The sequence below is a fragment of the Mizuhopecten yessoensis genome, unplaced genomic scaffold (assembly GCF_002113885.1).
Source record: "Mizuhopecten yessoensis strain PY_sf001 unplaced genomic scaffold, ASM211388v2 scaffold1359, whole genome shotgun sequence".
In the NCBI taxonomy this organism is placed as follows: domain Eukaryota; kingdom Metazoa; phylum Mollusca; class Bivalvia; order Pectinida; family Pectinidae; genus Mizuhopecten; species Mizuhopecten yessoensis.
In genome coordinates this window covers 19,432-32,281 of record NW_018404007.1, presented here as the reverse complement: position 1 = coordinate 32,281, position 12,850 = coordinate 19,432, and the positions used below count along the sequence as shown (strand labels likewise).

Below are 12,850 nucleotides of genomic sequence, written 5' to 3'. Positions count from 1 at the left end.
GTTGATCTTAAACATTCATCTTCATATTTTTTTTTTTATAATTTGATATTGGAGATGCTTGAGATTAGGGGAACGAAAGTCGTATTTTAAAATACCAATCTACAAATCGCTGCGTTGCTGTCTAATATCCAAAGGTAAACATACCACGTGTATGTAAGCTGCGGAACTTGTATGTTATGATAGATTGAATATTATCAGCCTTATTTATCTTGGTTTTAGACTCATTTTGTTAAACAAATGTATCTATAGTATATATTACTTTCAATTATGTCTGAACAAGTTAGATGCTCCTGTATTTAAATAGGCCGTTTGAAAAAACACAAAAAAACAACCGTTACGTAGTTTTGTTTTACATAAGATGACGGACACATGATTTCTCCTACCTTTTATCAGAGACGTATACATTACATATACGTCTCTGCTTTTATCAATAGACATTGAATCAATGTCGTCCATGAATACCTAATTGACATTATTTATCTAACATATCGTCGTAAGTTGTAAGGAAATCAAGAACTTTAACAAACATACACTGTTTTTGACACGGAGACCGAGTCACCGAATGCACGTACGTACATGTACGTAGCTATTAGTGAACGAACTGAACACGCCGATATACATATGCTTGTTATGGGTCACAACACATCTAAGCGTACACAAGTGTGCTGTGACCCATATCAGCATACAGTCTGTAGCATATATGTGTATTTTAGACATTTGTAACGAACCCCTGTGGCCTAACTTTATACCTTTACCTAAGCTAGGAAACTCTCACTTGTCACACATCTACACACTGGCATTGATAATTTATTAGCAATATATAACAACCTGAAGTCCTATACCATACCAATGGTTAGGAAATATCGATAAATACACAAATATACCATGCCTCAGGCACATATATATCCACATGTGCACACACATACAAATCACAATGGAAACCGAAACTATTTTTAGCTATGACTATACCAAGGAAATAACCTGTCTAAAAATAGACATTTAGGTAACTTCATCGATTGAATCTAGATCTAGCGCCCATCTCCTGCAAGTAATCCAGCTTGAGCGGCAGACTAAAAGACGAGGTAAGAGCATTCACATCATTGATATAAAATATGTTCGTTACATTCAAAATACGATGTACATTTACCTTTATTATAATATGTGCAATTGTTTTCGCGGAGCTGTAATAACGATTGGCAGTGTGAAACTCTGTAGCCCGAGTTTCCTCTGGCCCTGACACCAGACTTAGACATTTTGTCATATTTATGACGTATAACAGATACATATAACACAACCAGTGAAGTTTTTATTTGTAATGGCTAATTAAGCTGCGTGAGATATAGCAAAGATTAACTAACTATTAATATAAAGAAAACTAATAAATAGCATAATAATTAGCAAAATTAAGAAAACTATGAAAAAAATACAAGATAAGAATCTTGAATTAAAACTTATTGTATATAATTCATCTATACATATAGCTTCAAATTGATCGATCAGAAGAAAACATGACCGTCAGCATTGATAAATGTTAGAGTATGTTAAGTCGTGAAAACCGAAAAATAGTATCTGCCGTACCCTTAAAGGGTATTTTATTTTACAGTCCCACATATTGATTGGAAAGTTACAATGTAGCATAAAGAGTTTTTATTACTGATTCCTCTATACATGTATATCATTGAATATCACTATATTTCTATGTCGTATAAATAGAAGGTTATACGACAGAATTATAACCATAGTGTGAAATGTTTTGGAACAAACATTTCACACTAACTATACATTTTTTTTTATTGCTAAAGTTGTCATAAAAAATTACTTGGCCTAGGGGACTTTGTTTGTATAAACGTCTTTGAGACTGATGGACGGGGCAAAATAGGTGAAATGGAGTATACAATTGCTAGGCATGAAGAGACAATAACAATTATACTACCGGGATTGTTCCTGGTTCAGTCTCGCACCGGGTGACTTAGACCATTGTTCATAATATGGAAACAGTTGAGATCATATTTCAACAAAGTTTGGTTTGAAGCATTATCCGGGTCATAAAATCAAATGTTACTGCTTATAAACAACGGTGTTGTCTTAACCTGATACAAAGAGGCGATGTCTAACATGATTAAATATTTGTAATATTACAATTAACGATATTCATGCTACGCATTTAGCAAAACATTCACTCCATTCATAAAATGTAACTGCTTTAATTTCATCCAGAAAGCAAGAATATCCTTAAATATACTTTGTATATTATTTCTTAGTTAAATGTGTTCTATTTGAAAATAAGTATGTGGTATTACGTTTAAATTCGAAGCTAAGAAAAATACACTGACACCTACTTCCCGAAGATATTTTTCTGATTATTATACTTTCGTAATGGTCTTTTCAGTTGTCATGGGTGCAGTTCCAGATTTGCAAGACTTCGTGGGACTGGATCGGATTTACACGTGTATCACATGTGAACAAGTACTTAGTGACCCCTACCAGTTAGTTTGTGGACATCACGTGTGTGGGGAACACCTACAACACATGTTTGTTAACAACAACTCGTTCACCTGTCCAGGCCAGGAATGTGGCTCTATCACTGAACGTAATCAGGTGAGGATGCACATTTGTAAAGAAAAACACAGATTCTCCTGTAGTTGTCAACTTCTAAACATATATATCATGAAGCTTGCCTGTTCCGAAACAGAAATTCACACCTGTAGTTTAATTGTTCTAAGCTGTAGTAGACCTCTTCCTCAACATATTATCATCTATAGATGTCCGGTCCCAAAACACTTAACCTTCAGTTGTGTCTCATTATCACCTATATGTAGTTGTCCTCTCCGAAACACCACCTATAATTCCCCCAACACCTTTCCCCAGCCGTCTCCCTTAACACCACCTATAAGTACCCCCAACACCTTCCATCAGCCATCTCCCTAACACCACCTATAAGTACCCCCAACACCCCCAACACCTTGCATCAGCCGTCTCACTTAACATCACCTGTAAGTACCCCCCCCCCCCCCACACACACACACAACACCTTTCACCAGCCTTCTCACTTAACACCACCTATAAGTTCCCCCAACACCCCCAACACCTTGCATCAGCCGTCTCACTTAACATCACCTGTAAGTACCCCCCCCCCCCCACACACACACACAACACCTTTCACCAGCCTTCTCACTTAACACCACCTATAAGTACCCCCAACACCTTCCATCAGCCGTCTCACTTAACACCACGTTTCTCTATTAATATAAGACTGAGTGTATCACTATGTGGCAGGTATTTCCTGATGAAAGCCGGAAACGGGAGATCACGGGTCTGCTGGTCAGGTGTCCGTACCGGAGAAGTGGATGTAAAGAGATCATTGAATGGAGGAATCTCCCGGTGAGTAAATTGAAAGGATGGGCTGGCTAGAAAATCTTCACTAGAACTACTATAGAAAAAGGTTTTAGATTGGAATACTGCACTGTATAATAGTATTATATGATAAAATTGCCACCTTGAACACATAAAATATGACTCTAGATGTGCGATATTACATTACCCCTTGTACATAGTTTACCGCAAGCATATATACAGTTTCCCTAAAACTAAATTCAAAATATTGTCAACAAAATGATTTTGTTTTTATATTTTTTTTGTCCTATGTAAACACAGGACCATTGCGAGCTGTGTTGCCTGACAACTGTGGTATGTCCCAATAAGTGTGGCGAAGAAGCTATCACTCGTGGTCAGGTACGTATTACAGCGAAATGTATCAATACCAGTCCTTAGTAGTACTAGCACCAACCCCTAACAATACTAACAATGACCCGAAACAATACTAGCACCAACCTCAAATAATGCTAGCTACAACCCGATTCAATACTAGCTACAACCCAAAATAATACTAGCACCAACCCGAAACAATACTAGCACCTACCTGGAATAATGCTGGCTACAACCAGAAAAAGTACTAGCTACATGCACAACCCGATACACTGCTAGCTACAACGCGATATAGTACTAGCACCAAACCGAAACAATGCTAGCTACAACCCCAAACAATACTTGTTACAACCCGAAACAATACTAGCACCAAGCTGTAATTCTAGTACCGACCCTATACATTCCTTGTTTAAACTGTATTATTGAGTTGCTGTTATTTTCAAAAAATGGGGCAGTTGCGAGATACTGGCTACAGGTCAGTGTTTTGTCTCAGGATACTCTGCCTTTACTCCACCACCAAAACCTGGCACATCCTTAAATGACCATAGCTGTTAATAGGATGCAAAACATCAACAAACAAACAACAAAAATGAGTCCATGATCTCCAGCACCTTCCAAAGTTGTCGCCCTTTCATTATGCTTTGTGCCGTTATCTCTAAGAGCTTCAAGGGGACACCATTTTGGGTCAGTTCAACATTTAGCTATGGCTATTCTGATGACAAACTAACATACATGTATTTACCGTTATTATTATACCTCTACTTTATTTACTCTATATAAAAGTAATTGGTTAAATAGAATATATCCCCACTTTTGCCTGACTGTGTTTTAGTCCTGTGTGTTAGTCTGGGAACTAAAACACACCTACACTCGGGTGTTTCCGCCGAGCCAATCAGGCGGTAGGTGGGCGGAGCTTGTTGCCGAACTCGGAACCGACGCACGGGGTGGGCGGAGCTTGCTACCGAACTCGGAAGCGACGCGCGAGGTGGGCGGAGCTTGCTACAGAACTCGGAAGCATGTTTGGCTCTACTGTGATCAAGAGTTGATGGGACGTGAAGCTATACAGCTTATGGTTTACAAATAATTTCTAGTTAAAACTATCTCTCCAGTGTGTATCGGTATAATAAAACGGTGAAAGTATGGGGTTGAGGGATATGGCAAGTTTCTGGTGTCCCTTGACCATGCCTATTTCCCTCGGCTTCGCCTCGGGAAATAGACCTGGTCTCGGGACACTAGAAACTTGCTATATCCCTCAACCCCATACTTTAACTGTATAATATCTTTAACTCTGTTGTGTGTCTCCAAGTGACGCTAAATCTTTGTTTGACAGTTACACAACCACTTGCAGGAGTGTCCGTTAAAGACGAGTGTTTGTCCTTACTCCGAACACGGCTGTCCATATTCGGTAAGTCTAAAGAGAAAAGTATATACAACTCCTTTTATGTTAAATTCCAAGACCGAATATAACGAAATATTTAGAATATAGAAATTAACATGAGAATAAATGTTTAGTGAATAAATTAAACAATACGATTCCCTACATCATCTAACAAAGCAGAAATTAAGAAGAAAAACGTATTAAAATGAAAACATTATAGACTTTCAAAAACGGGACCCTTAATACAAAGAAAGATCTTTTTTATTTTATTTATAAAGCGACTTAATGCGTAGTATACAACAACAAAGTAGTGTAAACATTTCAACCAATCTATCAATGTCCTGCTAATGATAAAGGTCATTAATAACATAGTATGCATATATATGACTTTCCTCTGGGCACCACATATTGGGCATTACCATATACTAGCTACATGAAGTAACTCCTGTTTTTGAAAATGTACAAATAGTCACAATATGTCCAAGAGTTGGTGTGACCCTACCAGTAATCTAAATATCTATTTGCTGGAATTGACTTTTGTTAGTGGTTACACTTCACTATTATATAATCTGCTTTGGAGGAGTTACTTCCCCTTTGTGTATCTACACTGCTAATACATGTAAACAATGTGTTCACCACCGGATGTAGCTGTAAGGAGAGGACATTTATCGGCAATGTCTGATGTCCAATCCTGTTGACTACTTTTGTCAATAAAATAAATCAAATCAAAATCAATCAATCAATCGATATATCACTCGATGGACCATCCATCGCTTTGAGTGGCTTATGCTAGCTAGATAGGGCTCTATATCAAATGTTGGATATTATTAGTATTATCCAATCAATCAAACAATCAAAAGGTGGCATGAAAATTAAACCAACCACCAAACAAACAAAAGAATACTAGAAAGTGACATTTAAATCTCAACAAACCAGTCAATCAGACGATCAAATTAATACAATATTGTTGTGTTCCTGTTGTTTGGGATCAGTACATGTACGAAAAGTTTTTCTAACCGCTATTTTAGGGTACTGATCGGGAGCTGAAGGAGCACGAAGAAAACAATGTGTCCCTCCATCTTTCTATGGAGTCCAGGTTTCGCCGGGAGAGGGAAGAGCGGGAGAGGGCTGAAAACGCCGAGTTAAAGGTACCGCGGAAGTGTAGATGATCCTTGAATATATATGCTGCAGAAAAAGGCACCATCTCTTCACCATTCAAGTCGTTTATTTACATATGACAATGGGAATTTGTACCAATGTGATAAAAAGATGTCTTTGCTCTACTGTTAAAAAAACAATTTGTATGTACACGATGTAATATCATTTTATTCTATTCTGACCTTCAAATTATATTACAATATGAATTGTTATATTTCATCTGTTTTACAGTGTGTCTAAATTGTTTAAACACATGACTTTCAGTTGACATGGCTACCAAAAACAAAAAACATATCTCCCGACAGCAAGTGCCCCCGTTCGCAGTTTAACATTTGGTCACATGATACTGCGAAGTATCTTAGGACCTCTCCTGATACGGAAGGAAGAACTATTATATATTAAGGGGTTTAATCGGCGTCCATCTCCTAACTATGCTACATGTAGGAATGATGGCAAGCTTTCGAAGCATGGACCCCAAAACTTTCTCGCTTCAAAAAATAGATTTTGGGTGGTTTAACAATCGTGATTGATATCGTTGTAGTGAAGCATATTTTGCCTTTCACCAGCATTTACATCCGACGCAAATCCCCGTTCCCCATAAAAAAACATGTCGTTTTTATGTTTTAGTTTTATTTGGGTCTCGCGCGAATCCACGCCATCTAATCGACCCGTTATTTAAGCTTTACGAGACATGCCTTGGATGACCACCATTACAGGATGATAGTTTAACGATACGTTGATCTGAAGCCCTTACACGTAATACAATACTTCTTGCATGTCCGGGGAGGAGGTCCAAAACATACATACATACATACATACATACATCAGGCCCCAATGGCAAGATATGTATATACATGTTTGGCGGGGGGTATGATGTATTGTCTCCCGGTCGTGGGATGTATTTAAACAATCACACACACTGTTACATCACTTTCTATTATGTGTCGCAACTCCCAAACGTGCAAATAACAGCAGTGAGAGTAATGAACATGCTTTCTAACGGCTGGAAGTGTATTTATTGGTTGAAAAATGACCTCACAGTACTTAAAATGACAGTTGTCCAGCTGAAAATGAAGTTTCATTTTGATGTCATGCTAAAAGGAATTTTTTGCTCGATCGAAAATTTTGTATATTCTATAAGTGTTTTATGATAACTTTACAGAGACAAATGCGTAATGTGCTGGAAGTGGTTGCGGTCATGAAAGAGGAAAACCAGAAACTTCACGAACAACTTATGAAAACCAGAGCAGAGGCAAGAGACTTGAAGGTAAGTATCAAGCTTTAAGGACATTTTGTTATATATTAATTTATAAGTATACGTTTCCAGGTAGGAAGAGAGGAAGTACGTAAAGCCATGGGCTGCACAAACATTTGTAATGACTGGATATTAGGACAACCAATAAACGGTGGCGTGATTGTGGGTAAACCGGGTTAGTGGTGGCTGGATAGCGGGAAACTGGAACAAGCGGATTAGTGGTGGCTGGATAGCGGGATACTGGAACAAGCGGATTAGTGGTGGCTGGATAGCAGGATACTGGAACAAGCGGATTAGTGGTGGCTGGATAGCAGGATACTGGAACAAGCGGATTAGTGGTGGCTGGATAGCAGGATACTGGAACAAGCGGATTAGTGGTGGCTGGATAGCAGGATACTGGAACAAGCGGATTAGTGGTGGCTGGATAGCAGGATACTGGAACAAGCGGATTAGTGGTGGCTGGATAGCAGGATACTGGAACAAGCGGATTAGTGGTGGCTGGATAGCAGGATACTGGAACAAGCGGATTAGTGGTGGCTGGATAGCAGGATACTGGAACAAGCGGATTAGTGGTGGCTGGATAGCAGGATACTGGAACAAGCGGATTAGTGGTGGCTGGATAGCAGGATACTGGAACAAGCGGATTAGTGGTGGCTGGATAGCAGGATACTGGAACAAGCGGATTAGTGGTGGCTGGATAGCAGGATACTGGAACAAGCGGATTAGTGGTGGCTGGATAGCAGGATACTGGAACAAGCGGATTAGTGGTGGCTGGATAGCAGGATACTGGAACAAGCGGATTAGTGGTGGCTGGATAGCAGGATACTGGAACAAGCGGATTAGTGGTGGCTGGATAGCAGGATACTGGAACAAGCGGATTAGTGGTGGCTGGATAGCAGGATACTGGAACAAGCGGATTAGTGGTGGCTGGATAGCAGGATACTGGAACAAGCGGATTAGTGGTGGCTGGATAGCAGGATACTGGAACAAGCGGATTAGTGGTGGCTGGATAGCAGGATACTGGAACAAGCGGATTAGTGGTGGCTGGATAGCAGGATACTGGAACAAGCGGATTAGTGGTGGCTGGATAGCAGGATACTGGAACAAGCGGATTAGTGGTGGCTGGATAGCAGGATACTGGAACAAGCGGATTAGTGGTGGCTGGATAGCAGGATACTGGAACAAGCGGATTAGTGGTGGCTGGATAGCAGGATACTGGAACAAGCGGATTAGTGGTGGCTGGATAGCAGGATACTGGAACAAGCGGATTAGTGGTGGCTGGATAGCAGGATACTGGAACAAGCGGATTAGTGGTGGCTGGATAGCAGGATACTGGAACAAGCGGATTAGTGGTGGCTGGATAGCAGGATACTGGAACAAGCGGATTAGTGGTGGCTGGATAGCAGGATACTGGAACAAGCGGATTAGTGGTGGCTGGATAGCAGGATACTGGAACAAGCGGATTAGTGGTGGCTGGATAGCAGGATACTGGAACAAGCGGATTAGTGGTGGCTGGATAGCAGGATACTGGAACAAGCGGATTAGTGGTGGCTGGATAGCAGGATACTGGAACAAGCGGATTAGTGGTGGCTGGATAGCAGGATACTGGAACAAGCGGATTAGTGGTGGCTGGATAGCGGGATACTGGAACAAGCGGATTAGTGGTGGCTGGATAGCAGGATACTGGAACAAGCGGATTAGTGGTGGCTGGATAGCGGGATACTGGAACAAGCGGATTAGTGGTGGCTTGACAGCAGGATACTGGAACAAGCGGATTAGTGGTGGCTGGATAGCAGATTATCGGAACAACCGGATTGGTGGTGGCTGGACAGCAGGATAGTATAAGAACCGGATTAGACGCGGCTTGATAGAGAGACAAATGGATAAGAGGTGTATATAGGGGCAATCGGATCATCTTCTTCAAACCTTCATTATTTTACAACGGTTTTGACATAGGTTCTTTCGTGTTGTATTTATCATTCTTGCTGACGGGATGGAATACATTGTAGATTAAGAGTGTTAATGTTGGAGGTAATCGGAGTACCTGCGGAAAACCAACCAGGTCGGACAATTCACTTTACCTCTCAGAATATCAATTATTAATAATCATTGAAACTTCCTTACTCTAGTTTTTGCCAGCAATTCTAACGACTCTATGTATTGATAATCTCCGTAAGCCACTGTTGATGTTTTTGATGTCTTCAAGATATCCGCCATGGCCTCTGATTGGTTGTTTGTCAGACTATCATACCGTAATGCCTTCATGTATATGATTCATTGCTTGGTACATTGATGAGCCGTATTTTCTGTCTCTAGTTTGAACTTTTATGTTTAAAGATAAAGTTCTAGGAAGACTAGAGTATTCATATATGTGGAGAGATGAGATGTTAATCTTGGTGATTTTTTTACCCAGCATATCTCATTCAAGATGGCTGCCACCAGTAATTTCCCAGACTATAGTTCCCAGATGGTGCTTACCGCTGTTTCTGAAACAGTGGTCACCTAGATGATGATTCAAAGATTGTTCGTTCTCAGATGTTGGTAGCCTAAGGTTTTCTGATGTTTGACAAAAAAAGTTAGAACCAGAAAAAGCAAATTGCTCAAATAACGCAAACTACGCTATGACAGTCTGGAAAACATGTCAAACGAACCCTTATTTGTGTGAGCCAAAGTAGGACGCCGAGTTTATCAACATCTAAAAAGTTTTTTTTTGTTTAACAATTCCAAGGGGTTGTGTGGCTTAAATAGGGTAATTATTCCATTCTAAGTATTGTTCCAAATATGTCTTGCCATGAAATAGATAGATATTGGGTTTAGTTACATTGAGAAAACTTCCCTTTTACCGTAAATGATATTACCGACCAGTAAGAGACCGTTTTATTCGAACACATTTGGTAATTTTTTCTTTCTGTTTTTGGTGTACCTTTTTATACTAATTTCGTAGATTTTTATTTATTTATCGATATTTAAACGATTTTTTTTTTAAATCAAATGTTCATGCTGTATGAGCCGATGTGCATGTGTATGACGTTGCTTTGGTGTCATCCTGTTTGGCATCTATGGTGAATCTCGCTTCCAATCTCGTGTAATGTTTCAAAAGAAAGGGAACAGCATAAAGTATAAATTTTATCCATTTTCGAGTGAGTAATTGTATTTAGAAGAAAATTATTTTTGTGTCCATGATAATGAGTAATCAGACATGCTAATTGGAAAGGGATGAATCTAAAATACAGATAGTTTTAAAATGATAACACGAGTCAGATTTTTAAAGATATAAACAATCGACGAAACAATTTAATCCTCTAAACGCTTCGGGTATTGCCTAACATTATATAAATAACATGCATGTTTTCGGTTGTAAGCTCATGTGCGAAGTTTCATGTGCAAAGGGAGTTAATTATCATTACTCTATTCGAGTTACATCCCTTCGATCAGGTCACAGCACGGTAGCTGGAAAATAAACTTTTTGACGTCTGTGTTACAGAGACTGCTTAGTCGCAACGTTTTCTAATGAACTGTTTAGCTATGGATCAGTATTTTATTCCCTTCTTTCGCCCTCCTCTGTGAACGTATCTGTTACATCGTAGATGACCGTTTGCTATTGGAAGTCATAATACAAAAAGTCCCCTGCGTTCTGTCTATCAGAATAATGTTGCTCCTTGTGCTAATTATAAGTGTACCAGTAAGTGTCGCCACCTTGGGTTAAGTATGAGTGCAATGCTGACCTTTGTTTTACGTACATACGTACCAGAGTAGTATCGGTGTAGCAGTTTGTGTATCTGTATAATCTGGCACGGCTTTATTATATGTGGCCGTATCAATACAGTGACACCGCTTGTGATTGCAGATACTGATGGTGGGGTACGGGGAAAAGAGCATCCACGTTCAGCGAAAGCTTCAGGACCTCGTAACAAAGGAGGTTGCCAATAAACTGTCTAATGACGTCAGTACTCTGAAGGACAGTTTAATTGCAAGTAACGAAAGGCTCACCTGCATAGAAAGGGCGGGACATGGACCAGGGAGTGTAGCCGGTAGGTCATTTTATAGTATATACAATGTAAATACTTTTAGCCTCTAACAGCCGAAACTAGATCTTAAAAACGTTTGATAAAATTGTAATATTCTGATTTGACAATGTTTCGTGTACCTATACTATATAACAGTCTTTCATACAACATGTACAATCATATCCCCGACAGCTCCAGCATTATCACAGCTAGAACGTCGAGTGGCCCTCTACGACACCGAACTCAACAAACTCAATTTGGAGGTTCGGCTTCTGGAGACAGCGGACCACACCGGAACTCTGATGTGGAAGTTACGGGACTATCAACGACGAAAACAGGAAGCCATTTTCGGAAGGACTCAGTCGCTTTTCAGTCAACCATTTTACACTAGTCGTTATGGTTACCGTATGTGTGCCCGTGTGTATCTCAACGGCGACGGGAATGGCAAGGGAACCCATCTGTCTGTCTTCTTCGTGGTGATGAAGGGGGACTTCGACGTTCTGTTGGAGTGGCCGTTCAGACAGCAGGTGACTCTGATGTTACTCGACCAGAGCGGCACGGGGCAGGACATCCGGGAGACGTTCATACCACAACCAACCGGAAACAGCTTTCAGCGCCCCCAAACGGAAATGAACGTGGCATGTGGTGTTCCCCGTTTTTGTTCCCTGGACAGACTGGAGTCGGATATGTACCTTAGGGACGATACCATATTCCTAACGGTGAAGGTCGACTGTGCTGATTTACGAGTTCTATAGAGACAACTGTACAAAAGTAAAAGTCGTAGAAGCACCCTGTTTAATTCTTACAGTTAGTCGTAAGTACAATTCATTCTTGCTGGATAAGAATGCCTACCATCAAATCAATAATGATGCCCCCCCCCCCCCCCCCCCCCCCCCCCCCCCCCCCCCCCCCCNGCACGCCGTGGGACCCTGCTGATCAGCCGCGTTGACAGATAAGCTATACAGCGTCGAAGGCCCCACCCCAGGGACACGCCTGTCCTGCTGACTGCTGACAGATCGGGGTATACATTTGGTAGTTAGTCTGGGAATCCTGTAGTCTGAGTGTTACGATCGATCACGATGGAGACGCATGCGTCTGACACTCAATCACAAATCCATGATACTTAAATTTGATCAACGTAGCTTTGAGGATGGCTTTATTCTCGGTACGGTTCCGGATATTATCGTACTCCTGTACTGACCGTACCAATGTGATAATTGATACTTGTGGCCCCAGTCTTACATGTACCATTAATAAAGTAAACTTTATATAGTTTACAACAAGATTTTTTATGACACACGTTTTTACAACTTATATGGATCAGTCTTGTTGGTCTGGATCTTAGCG

General features: G+C 40.4%; 1 protein-coding gene across 1 annotated transcript; it reads left to right on the top strand.

The window, feature by feature from the left end:
• Nucleotides 1-1,016: 1,016 nt before the first annotated feature.
• On the top strand, nucleotides 1,017-12,379 carry LOC110460177 (TNF receptor-associated factor 3-like). The gene is made up of 9 exons (XM_021512938.1): nucleotides 1,017-1,082; nucleotides 2,390-2,598; nucleotides 3,277-3,381; nucleotides 3,655-3,732; nucleotides 5,036-5,110; nucleotides 6,112-6,231; nucleotides 7,404-7,508; nucleotides 11,344-11,527; nucleotides 11,696-12,379. Exons 2-9 carry the CDS (start codon nucleotides 2,395-2,397, stop codon nucleotides 12,256-12,258), a joined length of 1,434 nt encoding a protein of 477 aa, XP_021368613.1. The 5' UTR covers nucleotides 1,017-1,082; nucleotides 2,390-2,394; the 3' UTR covers nucleotides 12,259-12,379.
• Nucleotides 12,380-12,850: the final 471 nt, after the last annotated feature.

Coding starts and splice junctions, on each gene's coding strand:
- LOC110460177 (XM_021512938.1), top strand. CDS start 2,395: ATGGGTGCAGTTCCAGATTTGCAAGACTTCGTGGGACTGGATCGGATT. Junction 5,111..6,111: donor AACACGGCTGTCCATATTCG/GTAAGTCTAAAG, acceptor CCGCTATTTTAG/GGTACTGATCGGGAGCTGAA. Junction 11,528..11,695: donor TGGACCAGGGAGTGTAGCCG/GTAGGTCATTTT, acceptor TATCCCCGACAG/CTCCAGCATTATCACAGCTA.